This window comes from Trypanosoma theileri, assembly GCF_002087225.1.
Source record: "Trypanosoma theileri isolate Edinburgh chromosome Unknown TM35_Tth_1_V1, whole genome shotgun sequence".
NCBI classification, from domain to species: domain Eukaryota; phylum Euglenozoa; class Kinetoplastea; order Trypanosomatida; family Trypanosomatidae; genus Trypanosoma; species Trypanosoma theileri.
Window position 1 is genome coordinate 109272 of NW_021639843.1, and position 20165 is coordinate 129436.

Here is a 20165-nt window from a genome sequence, read left to right on the forward strand (position 1 = left end):
TGCATTTCAGGGCTTTTACAAGTGCGTTTTGAGGTCTCACTGTTAATAATATATATATATATATATATATTGTTTTTTTTTTCCCCTTCCTTTTCCTCTTTTTGTTTCTTATTATTATTCTTTCTTTACCTATTTTCCCTTGTTGTGTGCAGATCACACCGGAGGAACGCTCCCAGCGAAGCATCGTAGCAGCACGCAACCAAACAAACCCATCCAGTAAAGATGCCACCAAAGAAGGGAGGAAAGGACACAAAGCCCACGGCCAAGAAGGGCAAGATGGAGAATATGAACAAGGGCGCCAAGAAGGCCGCAAAGAAGTGGTCCAAGGGCCGCACTCGCGAGGCACTGCAGAACGCTGTCATGTTCGATAAGGACACCATGGACAAGTTGATGACGGAAGTGCCAAAGTACAAGGTCATCACACCTTCGATTATTAGCGACCGTCTGAAGATCTCCGTTTCCCTCGCCGCGAAGGGACTTCAGCATCTCTGCCGGGCAAAGAAGATCGTGCTTGTCTCCTGCAGCAGCAAGATGCGTGTGTACACCCGTGCGTAAGGTGAAGACATCACGCTGAGCATTGAGAGAATGGGGGATGATTGGGTTAAGTTTCGTCATTCAATTGAATTGAGGGAGAAAGACGTTACCGACAAGAAGAAAATACACATCTTTTACAATTGAATAGAACAAAAACTTCCCATTCATCCTAGTTCACTCCTGTGATGATTTTTTGATATATTTTTATTTATTTCTTTTTTTTTCTTTTTTACATTGTTTAAAAAAAAAAAGAGGCACATCATAACAACTTTCTGTGGAATTACTAATTGTAGATTCCCTTGATTTTCCAACGCTCTGTTATGTGTATTTCCCTTCTCTCTCTCTCTCTCTCACTCATCTCATCTCTCCTCTCCTCTCGCCCTTTTAACGAAAGTGGTCAGAGAAATAGGGGGAAGGAGTGAATGAGTGAGTGAGAGAAGAGAAGAGGGGAATTAATACACTACTAATTATTATTAGTTTTTTTTTTTTTCTTTCTTCTTCCATTTCTTATTGTATTATTGTTTTACATTTGTAAAATTGTATAAAGTTCTTGGAAAGCGTGTGATAGAGTCCATAGATAGATAGCACAAGAGAGAAAACTCTTGAAGCGGACTAGAGGAAACGTGTCATCTTTATCATACGTTATTCTTTACATAAATAACAAACTCATAAATGGAGCGGAATTTTCATAAGGCACCATGTGGAGCATTGCATGCCATTTCGCGTGATCCTATTGGTAGCCACCCAATTGGAGCAATAGAATCAAATCTCTCAATCATATCAGAACGTTCTTCAATACCACCTGCTCTTTCTCCGTTAGCAATAACAACTACTAGAACAGCTACACAAGTTACTAATACCCAGCCAATATCTGTGCATTCTTCAGTGGAAATACCACTGAAGAGTGGAGACCAAAGTCCTCTTCCTCCTTGCAGAGGAGTACCTCCTCCTCGTATATCTCCTATCATTTCAAGTGGCAGTAGAGACATCCGAGGGCGTCGTTACAATACGAATATATTATCCCCAATTTCGGGTAATGCTCCACCTATGTTACCTGTTCCAGTTTATAATCTTCCTATTACACCTGCTCAAAGCGTAACAACAGGTTCTTCTTGTTCTTCTTCAGGGATACTACAGGGTGCCGGTGGTGGACGTCGAATTTTTAAACGTATTGGTATGAATTGTGTATACGACATTTACGGTGATGATTCCATCTCCACGGAAATAGAGAATCCTGTAATATCAGAAGAAACAAATGGTTTGAATAATGCTATCATAAACTCTGGTCTTGTTGGTAGTGTTGATAATAATAGCAACTACAACAGCACCAACAGTAATGGTTATACAGCCTTTGTAAGACCATGGCTTCGTCAGCAGTCTTTACCATCCTGTAGTTTTCCTAACAATGGTTCAAAAGAGTCTATGGGACTCCAGGAAACGCCTTTGCATGACTCTTCTATGGTAAAGAATAAGAGGTCTTCTGGTAAAACTCATAATCTAAATTTTTCCGGTAAACATCGTCGACGACACAATTGTCCATATCACAAAGTAATTAATGAAGGTGACGTGCATGTCACTGAAATGTCACACAAAGATTCTTCGCATTACATTCGATCTTACTCCTTGACTGCCTTGGAGTTTTCCTTGGCGAAGAACATAACATCTAATGAAAACAGTTTTAGTGGAAGTCAAAATCATCCTTCTGAGGGTAAATATCAATCTTCACATCATGATTCTACTTTCAGTATAAATGGGGAAAATCTAATTATTCCACCAACTCCTAAATCCAGCGCAACACTTTCACGTACTTTGTCTAATCTTCGTGCAAAGTCCAGAAGTGGTGTCTCTGAAAAATCTAAAGCACATCGTCTGTTATCACCTCGCAATACAAGGGCGAGAACAAGTGAGAAAAATATGGGATCAGAATCCAAAGATAAGAAACGTCAAAATAGAGGAATAATTCAAGAAATGTGGTGTGACGCAGAGAGTTGCAGTTCTAGAAGCAGCAGTGTAAGCAGTACGAGAAGTTCCTCAAGTGATGATGGTAGTTGTTGCTCTTGTTGTTCATGTCGTCTAGAAATTACTGAAGGTAATGCTTTTGACGCTGATAACCAGTCAAAGCATGGATATCTTACTTCTTCTGATAAGCCACGTGTAGTAGCATACAATAACTTTTTCGATGCAGAGGATATACCTGCGGTTTCAGTCTGTAGTTTCCGAAAGTCATCCACTCTTGAGAAAAACACTGACTTTGGACAGAAATATAGTCTTCATGATACAGTATGAGCATTCATTACAATGAGTTACAGATTTGATATTTCACGATGGATCACTTTTTTTCTTTTTCTTGTTTCCCTTCCATTTTTTTTTTTCCTTTTCTTTTCTTATTATGTGCCTCTCTCATACCCATTGTTATTAATGAGTTCTTCATAACTATTTACAATGTTTGTCGATAGCCCCTTTTTTTTTATATATATATATGCAATCTCCCAAATAATTGTGTACACAGTAGCGCACGTCAAATCTTGTTTACCTTGATTTTATTTTTATTTATTTTTCTCATGTCAACGTGTATTATCATCGTGGTGATTTTTATGGGTTTTATATGTATTGTAGTAGGAGAAGGAATAGAAGAATGAATGAAAAAAAGAAAGAAATTAATTCTTTTTTTTTGTGTTAGTATTTTTTTTTTTTTTGTCTTGATGTTGTGTGTTTTTTGGATTTATATATTTGTGTCTGCCTGTGCATATGTGTTTTGTCTGTTTGAAAGTTTATTAGAGGATGAAGGTATTCCACTTGATGCCCTTTTTGTTTCTTCGACACGATTCAGAGTTGGATAAAAAGGCAAAGAAAACAGAAGAGAGAAGAAAAGAAAAGAAAAAAAGAATCACGGGGATGTTCAGAGAAAGAAAAAGTGGATGTAGAATTAGTCTCCACTGTTTCCCGTCTCTTTTTCACTTCGTGTTTTTTTCCGTCTCTTTTTTTTTTGGTGTAAGAGAGGTTTATGGATTATGCAGCTACTAATTGTCTTTTTTTTATTATTTCTTTCGTTCTTTCTTTCTCTTCAAGTGTGTTTATGTTGAAGCAGCGGAGAGACTTGTGTGCTTTTGGTTTTTTTATTTTAACCCATAAGGAGGGAAATCTCTGCATTCTTAAATTTTCCTTTCCATGGGCTTTCCTTCAATCATAGTTTTTTTTTTTTTTGTGTGTGTGTGTGTGGTGTCTTTATGTGTGTTTGCTTTTTCTCTCATGTGTCCCTCACAATATATATGGATGTATAACCTTATATGACTTCGTTTAGAAGTTCTTCTTAGTGTTTCAACCCTGTCAAATCTTTTTTTTTTCTTTTGGTAAGTTGCCAATCAATTATCAGTTGAGAAATTCCTGATTCCATCAGGAACTCTCGTACAAAGAGTGAACTTCTTCCTTGTTGTTACAATTTCTTCTTTTTCTTCTTCATCTTTTTTTCTTTTTCTTCATTTACACATAAATGCTTTCTTAGAACCGCGGCACGCGTAAGACCAGCGGTGGACAACGTGAACAAGGAAGCCTGTATAACGGCGCCTGATTGATACTCTCCCCCTCCCAACAACAACAACAACAAAAAAAAAAAGAAAAATAGTAGTGACGTTTGACTGGTATCTCTCCTTTTTGTCCTTCTCTTTTTCTGAGTGATTGTGCTCCTTTCTGATGATGTCCACTGGTCGCAGTAAAGACAGCGCCGTCCTTACCACCGCAGCGGAGCCCTTCCGGCCGTCGCTTGAGTTGACGTTCCGCGGACACCGGGGCGCCGTGCAGGCGGCGGGAATTCTGCCGATGTCGTCGCCGATCACCGCCGCCGCCAAAGACGGACCGCCGCCGTTTGTGTACTCCGCCGGGACGGACGGCGTCGTTTTTGTGTGGAGCGCACGGCCGACGGTGCGGGCGCAGCGGCTGGTGGGGCACCGCGGGCCCGTCCACGACGCCGCCGCCCTCCCGCCCACCGGTCTTCTCGCGTCGGCCGGCCACGACGGGTTTGTGCGGCTCTGGCGGCCGGCGCGGACGGGCCCCGGCGGCGGTGAAGGATGTGCCTGCTGGCGGGCCCACCCCGGCCCCGTCCGCGCCCTCGCCGCCGCCCCGCATGACGGGCATCTCTACACGGCGGGAGACGACAAGTCCGTCAAGTGCTGGGATCTCAACTACGCCACCAGTACACCATCCTCAACATCCATACACAATAGGGGAGCGGTGACGGGGAATAAGTTTGTATGCGGCTTTACCGGCGGTCACCAGAACTGGGTACGTACAGTCGCCGTTTCAAACGGCAGTAACAGCAGCTCAGGTGGCGATAATATGCTAGCCACAAGAGTCGACTTGGTCGCAAGCGGCGGAGATGATCGTACTGTACAGGTTTGGGATCCAAGATCACGTCGACCAACTCATACCTTCTATGAACACACAAATTCAGTTCGATCTGTTGATTTTCATCCTGATGGCTGTTCACTTGCTACAGGTTCAGCTGATCATACAATTAATCTATTTGATCTACGACGAAATGGATTATTACAACACTATGATGCACATGATGATACTGTAAATGAAGTACGTTTCGCACCAACAGGGAGTTGGCTCCTCTCAGCTTCTTCAGATGGCACAGTGAAGTTATGGGACTTGAAAGAAGGTTACCTTTACTGTACCCTTAATGCACATGGGGGTCCTGTGTACACTGCGCGCTTTTCTGAAAACGGAAAATTCTTCACAACGGTGGGACATGACGGTATTATTATGCTTTGGCGTTCAGGACTTCCACGTTTACAGCAACCATCATATACTATGTATCCGAATCTGTATTCGTATAACACCAACAGTTTACAATCTCAACCGTTGAATTCGGGTTCGAGTTCTGCTGCTGCTGTTGCTCTTGCTACCGCTGCAGGAGTATCATCCCGACCTCCACGAACGCTATCAGCTCCGCAACAAGCAAGGAAAGAAATTACATCTTCCTATAGTACCTCAGTTTTTCCATTAGGTGTTGGTAAAGGACGTGATGAAGGAAAAGATATTCAAATTGCTGGTGGGAATAATAATAATGATAATAATAATAATCCTTACTGCTCAATAGATACATCATTAAATCAAAATTCCAAAGTTCCCCAGGAATTACAAAGTCAAGGTGAGAAAAATGTGGAGCAAAAACGACAGAAACCGGCTCCCACGTCAACGACTTCTTCACAATTATCGTTCTCGTTACAGAAACCCCCTCTTGCTCAACCATCCTCACGTGTTGTATCTGCTGCTAATGCTGTTGCTGCTACTGTTGATAATGGTAATAGAGCAGCGATGGCGTCGTTTTCTCTACCAGAAAATGTTGACGAAGTGGAAGAGGGTGATGGAGATGGTATGTCTCGCGAGACACCGCGTGTTGCAAACAGCAACAACAACAATGAAAAGAAATCTATAAAACCGGAACCATTCGTTAGAGAAGAGAACGAACTTCGCTATCCATTTTTTAAAAAACAAGAGAGATTAGAGGATGAAGAAGAAGAAGATATAGAAGATGAAAATAGAGAAAAAATGTGTAAACAAGGACATGAATTAAAAGAGGGTATTCCCCAGCAGTCATATGAAGCTGGTGTAGCTTATATAGATCCAATAAAATTGCATGACAATGATGAAACAGGAAAAGCAGGTGATATGGATGATGAAATAAGCGTTGTTGAATATGTAGCTAAGGCCTACGGTGTAGGAGAGGAAGAGGGAGGGTACGAGTCAGCTGTTTCTGCACCACCAGTTCATCATTTTCCTCTTTCTACGAAAGAAAAAAAAAGAGAACACCAACAACGGTGTCAACGACAACAAGAAGTAGAAGAAAAGAAAGGACAGTTGCAACATCTTCAAGGCACCGACGATAGATTGAGTCGTCTCGAGGAGGCCTACATGCAGCTTACTGCTGAAGTTCAATTAGCTAATGAGCGGAGTGTTGAAGTTATGCAGCAACTACATGAAAGATGGGAAACGCAGCAGCAACAGCAGCGAAGCGAAATTGAACGGCTTCAACAAGTGATAGAAAGCCTTGTCATACAACAAAATGCTTTACTACAAGCTTTTCGTGGAGGCTAAAAGAACAAATATAAGAAAAATAGAAAAAAAAAGAAAAAGAGGATGGGCTAAGAAATAATGCGTCCTTTTTGTGATCCTCTGCTTGTTTTTTGGTACAACATCCTGTATCGTATGACGTGTACGTAGACATTTATATATATATATATATATATATATATATATATATATATNTATATATATATATATATATATATATATAAAATTGTTGTGGCTTCTTTTTTTTTTAATTTAGAGGGGGAGGGGTTATTCTTGGTTTCCTTCTATCTATCTATCTGTTGATCGATTTACTTTTCTAATAAATTCTACTCTTTTCTTTCTATTTGATTTTTGATTTCATACAAATATACACAAGCACTCAAGCAAAGTACTTTTGTTTTCTCAATATTTTATTCCTCCTTTTTACGGGTCACCCCAGAGTCAAAGGCATAAGTTTAGCATAAGAAAAAAGAAAAACAAACAAAAGTTGAAAAAGGGTGGATAAGGAAAGAGTGAGGGGGTACACACCAACTTGGGGGAAACAAAAGGGAAAAGTATATTCCTTGAGTAGGGATTTTGTTTTCTTTTGCTTTTATTCTTGCTTTCCCACTTTTTTTTTTTTGCGTACGCATACACACAGCGAAAAAAAAAAAATATTTACAGGGAGAGAAGAAAAAAAAAGGAAATAGAAAGAAAAAAAAAAAAAACAGAGAAAACAATACCGAAGGAAAAAAGTAGTCAGGAACGGAAGGAATAGCAGGATAGTACCCAAACACATCAACGAATAATACAAAAAAAAATATATATATACTAAGAGCAAGATAAACAGGATTAAGGAAAACTGAGTTGTACGAGGAAAGAAAGAAAAGAAAAAAAAAGAAAGAAATGGATCGTGGGCTCTTTAGACGTGCTATCGCTGACAATGAGGAGCCAACTTCAGGGTTTATGTACCGTGAAATGGCGCAGTGGACCTTTAAAGATTACAATACGCAGATGAAATTTATAGATGCCCTTCTTGAAAAATTAAAGCCAAATTCTGGTGTTCATGTATTGTACAAAATTTTGCGTATCATAAAGGTAATGTGCGAAACAGGTCATAGTGATTTTCAAAAGGAAATGCAAAAAAATAGTCGTACCGAGGAAATAAAAGCATTTACTATGTACCGTGGTAAACCAGACGCAAACCATGGTGATAGTCTGAATGAGAAGGTTCGACTCGCAGCTCGAGATGCAATGGAAGCTGTGTTTTCACATCATAATGAAAGACGGTTGTCACTTGCAACTATGGGATACGGAAATAATGAGAGTCAAAATAACAGCTACAGTGGTGTGAGTGGTGGTGGAGTTTTAGCGCAACCAACTTTTACTACTGGTCATACTGTTACAGGAGCATTATTGGAGGGACCAATGAGTGTACATAGTAACCGAATAGCTCCAATGCCCACTACAAACAAATGGGCTGAACATGTTGCACAGCAAGCTTCTGCTGCGAATACGAGCATAACAAGTCGTATGATGTCAGCTTTAACAGAAAAAGCAAAAACGGGGTTTGGAATTCTTGGTAATTCAAATGTTATTGGACAATACAAGAGTGCAAAGGATGAACTCTACGAAAATGCTCTTAGATTGGGTACTACTGGTATGAATACAGGATCTTTATCCTCTGTTGATACGGGAAGCTTTAAACCTCCTGAATTAAAGGAAGTTGAACCTTATTCTTCAGGTGTTGAAGGAAGCAGTAGTGGGTGGAAGTTTATTGAAGACTCTGCAAGAGGAGGAGGAGGAGGGGGTTCATCTTCACATGAGACAAAAAGTAGTTTCACTTTTCAACAACAAGAACGGGAGCGAGTAACACCTTTTCAAGCCTCTGTTCAACGAATTTGTCAAATGAAGAGTACCCCACAGCGAGTGGAATTACATACTTTTCTCTCTCAGTGTATCTTGATTGGTGAAGAGATGATGCGGCAACGAGTTGATGCTGTTGTCGATGGCAGTGAGCAGCAGGAATGTTGGGAGGAACTCGCTGAGGCACTAGACACGCAGTTGACACAACAACACCCGTGGCAACGCCGTCTGAATGCATTAGTGGCAATAGAAGCACTTATTCTTCCACGCAACGGTGATGCACATTGGGATGAGACGATCGCAACAATGATGCGGCAATCTGTGGTGCGCTATTTCTTGGAGAACCCAGAGGATGTACAACGTAACGTCTCTGTTGTGCAGGCAACACTGCGTGAACGTGCACAACGAGTACTTAAGTTGCTAGGTTTACCAGAGAGTGATGCTAACAACACTATGACAGTAGATAGTGATCATGCCGGTGCTGTTGGAACTGCCGGGCAGACATTCACATGGTCAACACCCACAAATAATTCCACTGCATTAGGAATGAGAGAAGGAGGAGTGAGTGGGAGTACTGCAGAGAGAGATACAACGGTGGACATGAGCGGTATGGCTTTTCGTGCGGCTCATCGTGGCATAAAGGACAAGACAACACTGAAAAAACGTGCCCCAATGCATTTTGTTGACGATGGTGTAGTGAATACAACTTGTGTGAATAATAGTTATACTAATAATAATAATCATAATCATAATAATATCAATTGCGGAAATGGTAGCAATCCAAATAAAATGAACAATACTAGTGGTACTGGTAACATTGCCCTTAATAACGCTATTATAGGGAATATGAATAGTAATAACATGAATAACAACTACCACAAATCTGCTGGTGGTAATGATGTGCTTGATGAACTCTTCGGCTCCCCAGCTACAACAACAACAACAACAACAACAACAACAACAAGAACAGCACCAATAACATCTGTAAATGATGGTTCAACACCTTTTGACTTCCTTAAGGTAACCGGTGTAGAAGCTTCTACCCCATTTGTAGTTTCACCATCATTACCATCTTCTATGGGAGGTTCACTACCCTCAACAGATGTAAATGTCAGAAATATTATTGATGATAATAACAAGAATGAAAATGCCATCCTATCTGGAAATGGTTTTAATACATTTCCTATACCGACATCATCATTACCTAATACTACTACTACTACTAGTACTAGTACTGCTCCTACCTTTGCGGGGCCTTCATCAGCGATGCTTCTACAAATGCAACAACAGCTTCAAGTACTTATGAACAACCTGCAAAACAATCAGAGTCCTGATGCACTAGCGCAAATTCAATCTCTTGTTGAAAAACAGCAGAATTTAATGACTCTTATTTCTCAACAACAACAACAACAACAACATGCATTGTGGGATACTTCATCCTATAATAGTGTATCCGGTTCTGGAGGAAGTGCACTACCCGTTCACAACCACTTTTCTATGGGCGTAGTACACTCGTCGAGCTCAACTTCTTCCTCTTCATTCCCTACGAAACCTTCAAATTCTTTAGCGGACGTACAGCGGGAGATGATGTCCCATATGGCAACGTTCAAACAAGGTCAATAAAGTAGTAGGAGGAAAGGAAACATGCGAAATAAACTACCAACAAAATATATATATATATATATATATATTATTGAAAAGGGAAGAGGAAAGTGTTATAATTAATTGATATGTACGTCTTATTCCCTTTCTTTAAGGTATTGATATTAATATAATTATCCACGCCTGTTACTTTTTCGTCTTTATTTGTAGTACATACATTCCATCACGATTCTTTCATCATTGTTATTATTATTATTATTATTATTATTATTATTATTATTATTATTATTATCGCAGACGCATCTAACGATGCTGTGAGTGAGTGCGTAAGTTAGTTCTTTGTACTGTCAGGAGAAAGAATACACTGGGCACACAAACACATGTGTATACACTTAAACACAGAACTGAATATTCTTTCTTTGTTTTTGTGTATTTCTTGATCCTTTTTTTTGCTCTTTTGTTTATTTTTCTTTTTATCGATATATATATATATATATATATATATATATATTATATACTTCTTGCTCTCCTTTTTCGCTTATGTGCACGTCCGTGTAAATATTTGTAGGTGTGTCTTTTCTCGTTCTTATGGGCTCAGTTTAAGTATAAATCAAGGCAGGTGTTTGCTTTGTTGTGGCAGTTACAGGAGAGATCATTCCTCTCTCTCTTCTCTGCATTGCGGTGTGAGTATGTAAGTGTTGTATTTCTGACACTGGTCATGTATTATTTGCCATGGTTCGAAAAGAGAATACAATGGAGAAAAAAAAAAACAAAAAAAAAACAGTTCTGGTATACCTCAAACAAAGGTTAAAAGACCAAAAAGAACGGCACACATACACACACGAAAAAAGAATAAGCGACAAGGTGCCATGTCATACCTTGCAGTAGTAGAGCGTGGTGTAAGTTTCAGAGAAATTGCGGAAATAAATTTTGCTTTTATTAACTATATATATATATATGTGTGTACAATTGTTTGTTTACTGGATTGTTTTTTTTTTTTTTTTATTATTCCTTGTGTTCCACCACGTTGTGGACCACTATTATTATTATTATTATTATTACTCTTTTTTTTCCTCTCTTTCTCTTATTTCTGTTGTTTCCACACATGGAGTGAGACTGGTGAAAACACCTATACACGTGCTTGTGTATACTTAGAAGAGAGTAGATCGTAGGAACCAGCCATACGAGAGACCGGCTGTGTATCCCCCACTACCTTCATCGTATTTAGGAGCGCGTCTATAGATTAGAGACGCGGTGAAAAATAAGCAAATAAAAAAGTAGAAACAAACAATCAAAGAACAGAAAAAAAAAAAAAGACACTCCTTCTCCTTCCCCTTTTTCTTCTTTCCCTTCTCTCATGGCGGGTGTACCTCCGCCGCCGTACCCCCTCGAGCCGACGATCGCCGGCACTCCCGCCGCCCCCGCCGCCCCCACCGGCCGTCTTCGACTCCCCCCACCGCTGCCGCCGGTCCGCGGCGCTCCGACGGCCCCCACGCCGGGGCTCCTCCCGACGCCCAACCGCCCGCCGATGGGTCGACTCGCCCCGCTGCAGCGTTCGAGCGACACATCCGACGGGCAAGACGCCCCCAAACGATCCCCGTCCCCGCGCATGGCCGCAAACGGCATGACACCGCAATCAGTCGATCAGGGCTCCGTGCTCGCTAGTGCAAACGAGAACGCCAGCGTCTTTGAGAGTAACGGTGACGGTCCAACACCAGCAAGGCAACGTCAACAACAACAACAGCAGGGGGTAAAGAAATCGGTAGAACGGCTAGGTACCCCATCAGGGAAGACGCGCAAGCTTATAACCCCAGTTGTGGGAAGTCATCGTGATGCAGAGTTTCGAGATCCAGATTTAGATGATCAAAATGTGGAGCAACTCTGTCCTTTACAGGTACAAACACGTCCTGTGGAACGTTTTTTTGTAGAATATAAACCGAAAGAAGGAGATAATGATAAGAGGAATAATATTGAAATGGATGAAAATGATATTCTTTTCGATCGTTTAGCAGAATACACCGATGATGATTCTTTCTTCTCATCTGGTTCTTCAGTACTTGAACAAGATCCACGCCGATTGCAAAAGGATCCACTTCGTGGTCCTGCAGTTCGTTCTGTGTATGATACACTTAACTTACGCTCTTTAACCTCTGGAAGAATGCCTCAAGTTATAGAAGATGAGGAAATAGATAATGCAGGTTGGATGTATCAAGTTCATCAACGCGCTATTGCGTTGCATCACTCCTCTTTTTTTATATTTCCACCATGTATGACAGCACGTGTTGTGGTATATAATGTAATGCATCATTGGTTAACGGAACTTTTGCTTATTTTTATAATTCTTGGATATTCAATTTTTACAGCATCATGGGCAAGATATCAAGATCCAGAATTAGAGAAACCTGATTTTATGATTTTTGCAGATGTCTTTTACACTGTTATTTATGGTATTGAACTTGTAATGCGTCTTTTTGCCTCAGGATTTATTCTTCATCAACGTGCATTCTTTCGTTCACCATGGCATTGGCTTGATACTGCTGTATTTGTTCTTATGGTGATGAATTGTACAGGATGGAAATATTTATGGAATTTTACAGCGTTTCGTCTTATTAGAGTAATTAAAGCGTGTACATATATTCCTATGCCTGTGCGAATGAAGTTACTTGCCAAATCACTCTTACGTTCCACAAATAAATTAATTCAAGTTTCTCTTATTCTCATATATGCATTGTTTTTCTTTGCATTAATTGGTTTACAATTATTTCGTGGGGCATTACATCATCGTTGTGTAAATTCAGTAACTGGTGGAATTACAAACCAAATCTGTCATCCAGGAACTGGAGAAAGTCATTGGTTTTATTGGGGACATGTTTGTCAAGCAGGATATACATGCGTGGAAGATGTTGCTCCGAATCCCCATTACGATTTTCAAAACTTTGATAATGTGGGACATGCATTACTATCAACGTTTCAAATTATGACTTTTCAAGGATGGACTGGTCTTCTTCAAGAGACAAATGATGCTGTTACAGTATTGGTAATACTCTATTATGCCTTTACGATACTGTTTTGTGCATGGTTTATCCCTAGTCTTTACGTTGGTGTTTTTATTGAGAAAATTGAAAAGACCAGTCGACTCTTTATACAAAAACAATTACAACTTTTTGATAGTATGCTTCAAGAGCAACGACAACGTCTAAATGCAGGAATAAAATTACGTGACTTTGTAGAACGTGACGAAAATGGAAATTTACGACATAACCCATTAGATATTAATCGTAATGACAAAACCAATTCACTTCAGAGAATTAATTCAGATCGTGGTAATAGTGATTCTGGTGAGAAAGGATCCATGCGTTCTGTAAGTACGGATCGGGATACTCCAAGTTCTAGTAACTATGGTAGTTCTGTGATGAAACGAACCAAATGGACAGATGAACAACGTGTACAACTTCATCTTTCTCTTACACGTCAACGTGAACTTGCCGAACAATCTGAGCGAAAAAGACGTGCGATTTTTAAAGTTAACAAGAATTTTTCCAATAGTTCAAATCCTTTAGGTGGTAATAAAGTAACTTCTCAACATGTGACTGTAACTGGAGCAGGAGGAGGTGACTTTGAACTTGGTGGACGTGTTGGAACTGTGCAGCATCACCCACTTACATACACCATTGGTGCCGCTCATGGCACAAGTGCACCTCTTGCGGTCCGTCTTGAAAATGAACAAGAACGTTTAAGGTTCTTAAAGTATTATCAAGATCTTGCAGAAGGTGAAATTGCAAATATTACAAACACTGATGGATATAATACACGACCAAACTTGATTGAAAACGGTAATGTCAATGGTAGTGTTTCACGTCCACCATTGGGAAATTCAGCACGTCATGGTATATCTCATGCAGAAGAAGTTCCAGGTGGTATTCTCGCTACACGAGAATCTGCTGGTGTTATTCCAACCCGTCGTTCAGCACAACGTCCAATCAGTGCAGGTGCTGGATCTACCGCCGCTCGTGAGAGTAATACACCATCGGCAATGCACAACTCCGTGGTGGTTGCACCTCAACAAGAAGTACTTATTAATGATCCTGAAGGAGGAGATTTTAGGTATGCCAGAACATTTGCTCAACGGTGGTTGATTATACGAAATATTTTACATATGTTTACTGAAGGTTACCCACTTATTCTTGCACAATATTTGTGGGAACATAAACGTATGCAAAGACGTTTTGGTTTAACTCCACTAAATTATGTAAATAAATATGAAGAAGCAGCATTGCGTAAATTGCGACAACGACGCACACGTAAATCACGTAATATTCGTCGAAGTGAAGAAAGTGATGAATTTGATGATGACAATTTTAGCGAAACTGAAGCTATACCAAATACTAAAAAGGATGATACTGAACCAAGTGATCTTTCTCCTATACGTATGGCAAAAAATATTGTTGAAAATGCTCCTATTACATTATTTACTGGTATAATGCTTTTCTTCGTATTTGCTAATGGAGTATTTAACGCATCTCGACATTATGGACAACCTGATTACTGGTATGATGGTCTTTTTTATGCAGGTGTCTGTTTTAACGCTTTATTTTTTCTCGAACTTGTCATTCGTTTCATCGCAGTAGGACCTGGTCCTTTTATATGGGATTTTTTTAACGTCCTCTCTCTCATCGTTATTATTATTGGATTTTTTGAGTTGGGTTTTGGTAGATCAAATACTATTACATTACTCAATTGGGTAAGATTTTTACGAGTATTCCGTGTAGCACCATTTACACCAATGCGTCGAGTTTCAAGAGTGTTACTTCTAGGATTTCAAGATATTGTATATGCCTTGGTTTTCTTTTCAGTTTATATGTTTATGTGGATTCTTATTGGTATGAGTTTCTTTGGAGGACGTATAGATAAACTTGATCGAACGAATGATGACTACAGTACACGTGGAAATTTTGATACATTTTCTCAGGCTACATTTGCTGTTTCTCAGGGATTTTCTTATGTCCGTGATGAATGGTTATATATGTCATGGGATGGAATGCGAGCACGTGGTGGATATACCATTATGTATTTCCTTGCTGTAGTTGGAGTGGCTTTCATATTCCGTTATCTATTTATTTCTGTTTTTACATGGGCATGGCAATGTGAAGAAGAACGTGATGATTATGTTCAACTTACAACAGGACGTGGAAGAAGAGGTGGTCCACAGTTACGTTGGTTTGATTTTACAGTTTGGCGCTCTTTTAAACATATTCATGGTGGATTTGAACGTCGAGATGTGGCACCAGATGAGGTATTTCACTTAAATCAAGATATGCGACGTCAACTTCGTATTGCAGAAGCGAAAGAACGTTTTTCTCGACGAGCTATTTTATCACGTGGACCATCTGTAGATCAACGACAACTTTCTGTAAGCAGTGTTAATGCAACTCCAGCTCTTAACAATTATAAAATGTCTACAGGTCCTCCACAACCATCAGTAGTTTTGGTTCCACGATTTGTAAATGTTGGAGGACAAATTCAAAGACAAATGAGTATGCCAATTGAATTTGATGAATCTGAACGACCTCCTATAAACGCACCTATATCTCAATTTCAAGCTGAAAATGCCCAATTACGCTTTGCACGACGTTATAGTGCTGTTCCTGCAAATGTGAATATTCAAGCATCTTATGATGATCGTACAGGTTCACAAACACCACCTCGTATGCAATCACCTTCTTATATGGCATCACATGAAGATACTGTTTCTGCTGTTGACACAGATGCTCAATTGGATGACTTTCAACAGTTTGGTACTGCAGGACGATATTCAAGTTCAGCTAGAGCACGTGGAAGTTCCAGTAATACTCAATTACAACGTCGTCCTAGTGTGACGGGTCACTTTACTACTTTGGGTTATGAACGTCCGTCCATAAAGAAAGAAGGAGGTACAAAAGAAAATGGTCATAAACCAGGAGAAAAGGTAGAAGAAGAACATTATGAAAGTGATATCACTGGAGGTGAAATGGTTTATGAACATATACTTCTTCCTGGACCTCGTTTACGTTATAAACACGTAATGGTAGGCCGTCAACGTCGTGTTTTTGAACGTTGTCTTGATTGTAATACACATAAACAAATGCCATTACGTGCTCCACCAAATGTATTACAACGTACTGCGGATGAATTACATGCAGAACACTGTCATATGGCTGCTGTACGTAGTTCTCGACAATTGGTTCTAAACGCTATATTGGGATATGTACGTTTACAGAAAGAATTGGGTGGTCCTCCTACACGAGAAACCGTTGAAACAGTACTTGGACAAGCATGGAGTTGTGGTATGTTACTTTTTGAAACTATTGAATATCTTTCCTGTGCAGATATAGAATTAAGAGAATTTCGAACATGGGATAGGACATTAGAAGCTTTACAATTACAACAATGGCTTATTGGTTTACATGTGGGAGAAGAACAAGTGGGTCGTGCAACTCTTGCATATATTCTTGCACATAAAGAAACACAAGAACGTGCCGTTTCAAATAAATATTTTCAACGTTCATGGCGTAACAGATCATTTTTTGTTCTTTCTCCCAGTAATCCATTTCGTCAATTTGTTACAAAAGTGGTACAGTCTGCATGGTTTGAATGGTTTATTTTGGCTGTCATATTTGCTGCATCTATTTGTCTCTGCTTCTATAATCCACAATTGACGAATTTCTTGGGTGGTAAATATACTGCATTACATGTATTGGATGATATTTTTGCCATCATATTTGCAGTGGAAATGGTACTAAAATGGATTAGTATGGGTGTTGTTCTTGATTTACATGTTGCCTATTTCTGGCATCGATGGAATATCTTTGATTGTTTTATCACCATTGTTTCACTCTTAGCTATTGCACCTGCTTATGATCATTTCCGATATTTAAAAGTTATGCGATGTTTCCGTATTCTTGGACCTCTTAGACACTGTACATTTAATAAAGAACTTTCAAAACTTGCCGTAACAATGTGGGATTGTATACCAACATTAGCAAATGTACTTTTATTGTGTCTTCTTAACTATATAGTATGGTGTATTATTGCAGTTCGACTCTTTATGGATCAAACACATAGTTGCAGTAATGAAACTATTATCAATGGTACTCTTTGTGTAGAAGAAGGAGGATCATGGGATGCACCACAGCGTAATTTTGATAATTTTTATGAGAGTTTATTAACCATGTTTGAGGTAAGTACAGGATCTAAATGGTTAGACGTTATTTACACTGGAGTAGATGCTTGGTCAGAAAATTTTGCACCTATTGCAAATCGTCATCCTGCTAAAGGTCTATTCTTTATTGCCTACTATTATGTTTCAAATCTTGTACTCTTTTCACTATTTGTTGCATCTATGATTTATTGTTATTTGTTGACAAAGAATGCAGCAGAAGGAGCTATGGGTATTACATTTGAACATCAATTATGGATTCGAATGCAACGTATGATATTACGACTTAAACCACGTGTACAACTTGTACCACTTGGTAATATTATATCACGTTTCCTTCATCGTGTTGTAACCCATGTTGTGTTTGAAGTAGTAATGGCATGTATACTTTTCTTTAATCTTATTACCATGTCACTTTACTGGTATGGTAATAGTTCAAAACAAGAGGATGCTTTGGATGCTCTTCAATATGTATGGGTTGCTTTCTTTACAGTAGAATTGATTTTAAGATTAGCAGCACATGGTATACGAGCATTTTCACGTTGGTCTTTCTGTTTTGATTTATTTGTAACATGTCTTTCATATGTTCAAATTGGTGTAAACACTACTGATAACCACAAGGTACCATTCAATGTTAACGTTCTTCGTCTACTCAATTTGGGTCGTTTATTAAAACTTGTAGATGTTTTTGTACCTGTAAAAAATAATTTGCGTTTATTATATCAGGTTCTAATTCTATCTGCATCAGCTCTTGTAAATGTAACATTAATTTTACTTCTCGCGGTATTTGTTTTTACAATACTTGGTATGCATTTTATTGGACGTGTGCATCCTGTGGTCAATGGTTACATTGACGATACATACAATAATTTCATGACTTTTCCTAATGCACTTATCATGACCTTTCGTCTGACTACACTTGAAAACTGGGTTTCCATGCTACGCTCAAGTGTAGCGGATGGTACTATTTGTGAACTGGACGATTGCCGAACATCCAATTGGGCGCCTGTTTATTATGTCCCTATTGTCATTTGTTTTGCTCTCATGATTGTTACTCTCTACATTGCGGTGGTAGTGGATCACTACGTCACGGTGGTGCGAATGCACGCGAGTGTCTCCCGCATTCAAGACCTCCGCCGCTTCCGGGCGTTGTGGTCGGCGCGGGACCCGAACGCCAAACTCGTCCTGCGCACCCGACAACTCCCCGAACTGCTCGAGGCGCTGCGGCCGCCACTCGGCCTCAGTTCGCGTCACAACCGCGTGGAACTGCTGCGCTTACTGCGGGAGTACGACATCCCCGACCACGGCGGACGGGTGCACTACGATGAGGTGCTGGTCCCACTCGCCCGCCGCGTGCTCGCCATGGCGTTTAGTGAAGATGAGGTGGATGACGGGGCAACATTTGAGGCTCTCTGGCGTTTATCAGAGAGTTCCCTCCGGGCGCTGCCAACTGTTTTGGGTAATCGCAGCGACGCCACTACTGCACAGTACTTTGCAGTGAGTTATGTACAGGCCGCCTATAGACGTAGGAAAGCCTGTCGCCAGATGCAACAAGCACGGGCCGATCTATGGCGTAAGGGCCGTAATGTGTGTGATGAACTCGGTTTACCATACAAGGATTATGGATTTGGAAAAACATCACTTTTCGTGGATGAGAAACAGAAATCAAAGTCTGCTTCTCCCTCTACTGGTTATAAAGATGATGTGGATAAGGAGGATTCAACACCTGCTCCTCGGGCCTCATCTCCCATGACACCCAGTGAAAATAATAGCAGTACACCTCCTGCTGCTCGACTTCCTGGAGTGTATCAACCCGCTATTGATGAAAAGGAAAGACGATTTGGACCAGATGTACCAAATGCGGTTAGGCGTCACGAAACACGTTCAGAAAAACTTCGTCGCAAAGAGGAAGAACGTCAGCAACAGCAGCAAATGCAACAGCCACAGGGAGATAACACCCCAACGGCACACTCCGCTCCTCGTTCCTCTTCACTGCGCCTACACAGCACCGAATACCAACCGCCGCTAGGTACAGATCCGAGTAGTTGGCTTAATAGCGAAATGAGTCGCCACATGAGCGGATCAGGATCCCCCGCTAACACGTCATCTAATGCCGCTAATGTGTTGCCTAACCCACAGGGAACGCCACCACCAGAATAGTGGCAAATTATAGTATATGCAAAGCAAAAAAAAAAAACATTAGAAAGTGGAAGAGGAAAAAAAGAAAGGTACAAAAGCGGAGTTATCAATTGGAGAGCTACATGTTTGGTGAAGAGAGAGAGAGAGAGAAGGGGAGAGAAGGAAAGATATAGTTGAAATAAATGACTTAAAAGGATTTAATTTTGTGTAGTGATGCCGTAGAAAAGAATGTAAGGGGTAGACATATTCTCTATTTCTTACCTCAGATACTTTTTTTTTTTGTTTTATTTCCTGGTCATTTTTTTTTTTTTTTTCGTTTTTTACTTTCGAATTGTAGATGTGAGCATATATATATATAAATATAAATATATATGCGCTTCTGGATGTATGGGTGTGTGTGTGTCTCCCCGCTTGTATCTCTTTTTGATTTATTTTTGCAACATAGTCATTCGTTGTCTGCAGTTGTCTATCCAAGTGTAACGGGTTTGTTAATGTGAAAAACGGTGTGACAGTAGAAAAAAAAATATATATATATATATGTTTGATGTAAGACGGAAACCGGTAGGGATTCCGATTTTTGCAGGCTTGGGTATTAGGTCGTAAAGGACACGAAAAAGAAAAAAAAGATATAGAGAAGAAAGAAGAAAACAGAAACCACAGTCCACTGTGATAGTTAGAACATTACCATTGTACATATGCAAAGAATTAAAGACAATCATTTGATACTACCCAGTAGTAGTACAAGTAAAAGTAGAAAGAGAGAGAAAAAAGGGTG

The 20165-nt window shown here is 40.0% G+C and overlaps 5 protein-coding genes across 5 annotated transcripts; all 5 read left to right on the forward strand.

Annotated features, from left to right (window-relative positions):
- Positions 1 to 222: 222 nt before the first annotated feature.
- Positions 223 to 555, forward strand: TM35_000011440 (ribosomal protein S25; the record flags this gene model as incomplete). The annotated part of the gene is made up of 1 exon (XM_029020825.1): positions 223 to 555. One exon carries the CDS (start codon positions 223 to 225, stop codon positions 553 to 555), a length of 333 nt encoding a protein of 110 aa, XP_028887333.1.
- A 651-nt stretch (positions 556 to 1206) lies between these two features.
- On the forward strand, positions 1207 to 2820 carry TM35_000011450 (uncharacterized protein; the record flags this gene model as incomplete). The annotated part of the gene is made up of 1 exon (XM_029020826.1): positions 1207 to 2820. The coding sequence occupies one exon, from the start codon at positions 1207 to 1209 to the stop codon at positions 2818 to 2820; it is 1614 nt and encodes a 537-aa protein (XP_028887334.1).
- A 1404-nt stretch (positions 2821 to 4224) lies between these two features.
- On the forward strand, positions 4225 to 6633 carry TM35_000011460 (WD domain-containing protein; the record flags this gene model as incomplete). The annotated part of the gene is made up of 1 exon (XM_029020827.1): positions 4225 to 6633. One exon carries the CDS (start codon positions 4225 to 4227, stop codon positions 6631 to 6633), a length of 2409 nt encoding a protein of 802 aa, XP_028887335.1.
- Positions 6634 to 7494: 861 nt separating this feature from the next.
- TM35_000011470 (uncharacterized protein) lies at positions 7495 to 10077 on the forward strand (the record flags this gene model as incomplete). The annotated part of the gene is made up of 1 exon (XM_029020828.1): positions 7495 to 10077. The coding sequence occupies one exon, from the start codon at positions 7495 to 7497 to the stop codon at positions 10075 to 10077; it is 2583 nt and encodes an 860-aa protein (XP_028887336.1).
- A 1336-nt stretch (positions 10078 to 11413) lies between these two features.
- Positions 11414 to 19411, forward strand: TM35_000011480 (putative calcium channel protein; the record flags this gene model as incomplete). The annotated part of the gene is made up of 1 exon (XM_029020829.1): positions 11414 to 19411. The coding sequence occupies one exon, from the start codon at positions 11414 to 11416 to the stop codon at positions 19409 to 19411; it is 7998 nt and encodes a 2665-aa protein (XP_028887337.1).
- Between the last annotated feature and the right edge of the window lie 754 nt (positions 19412 to 20165).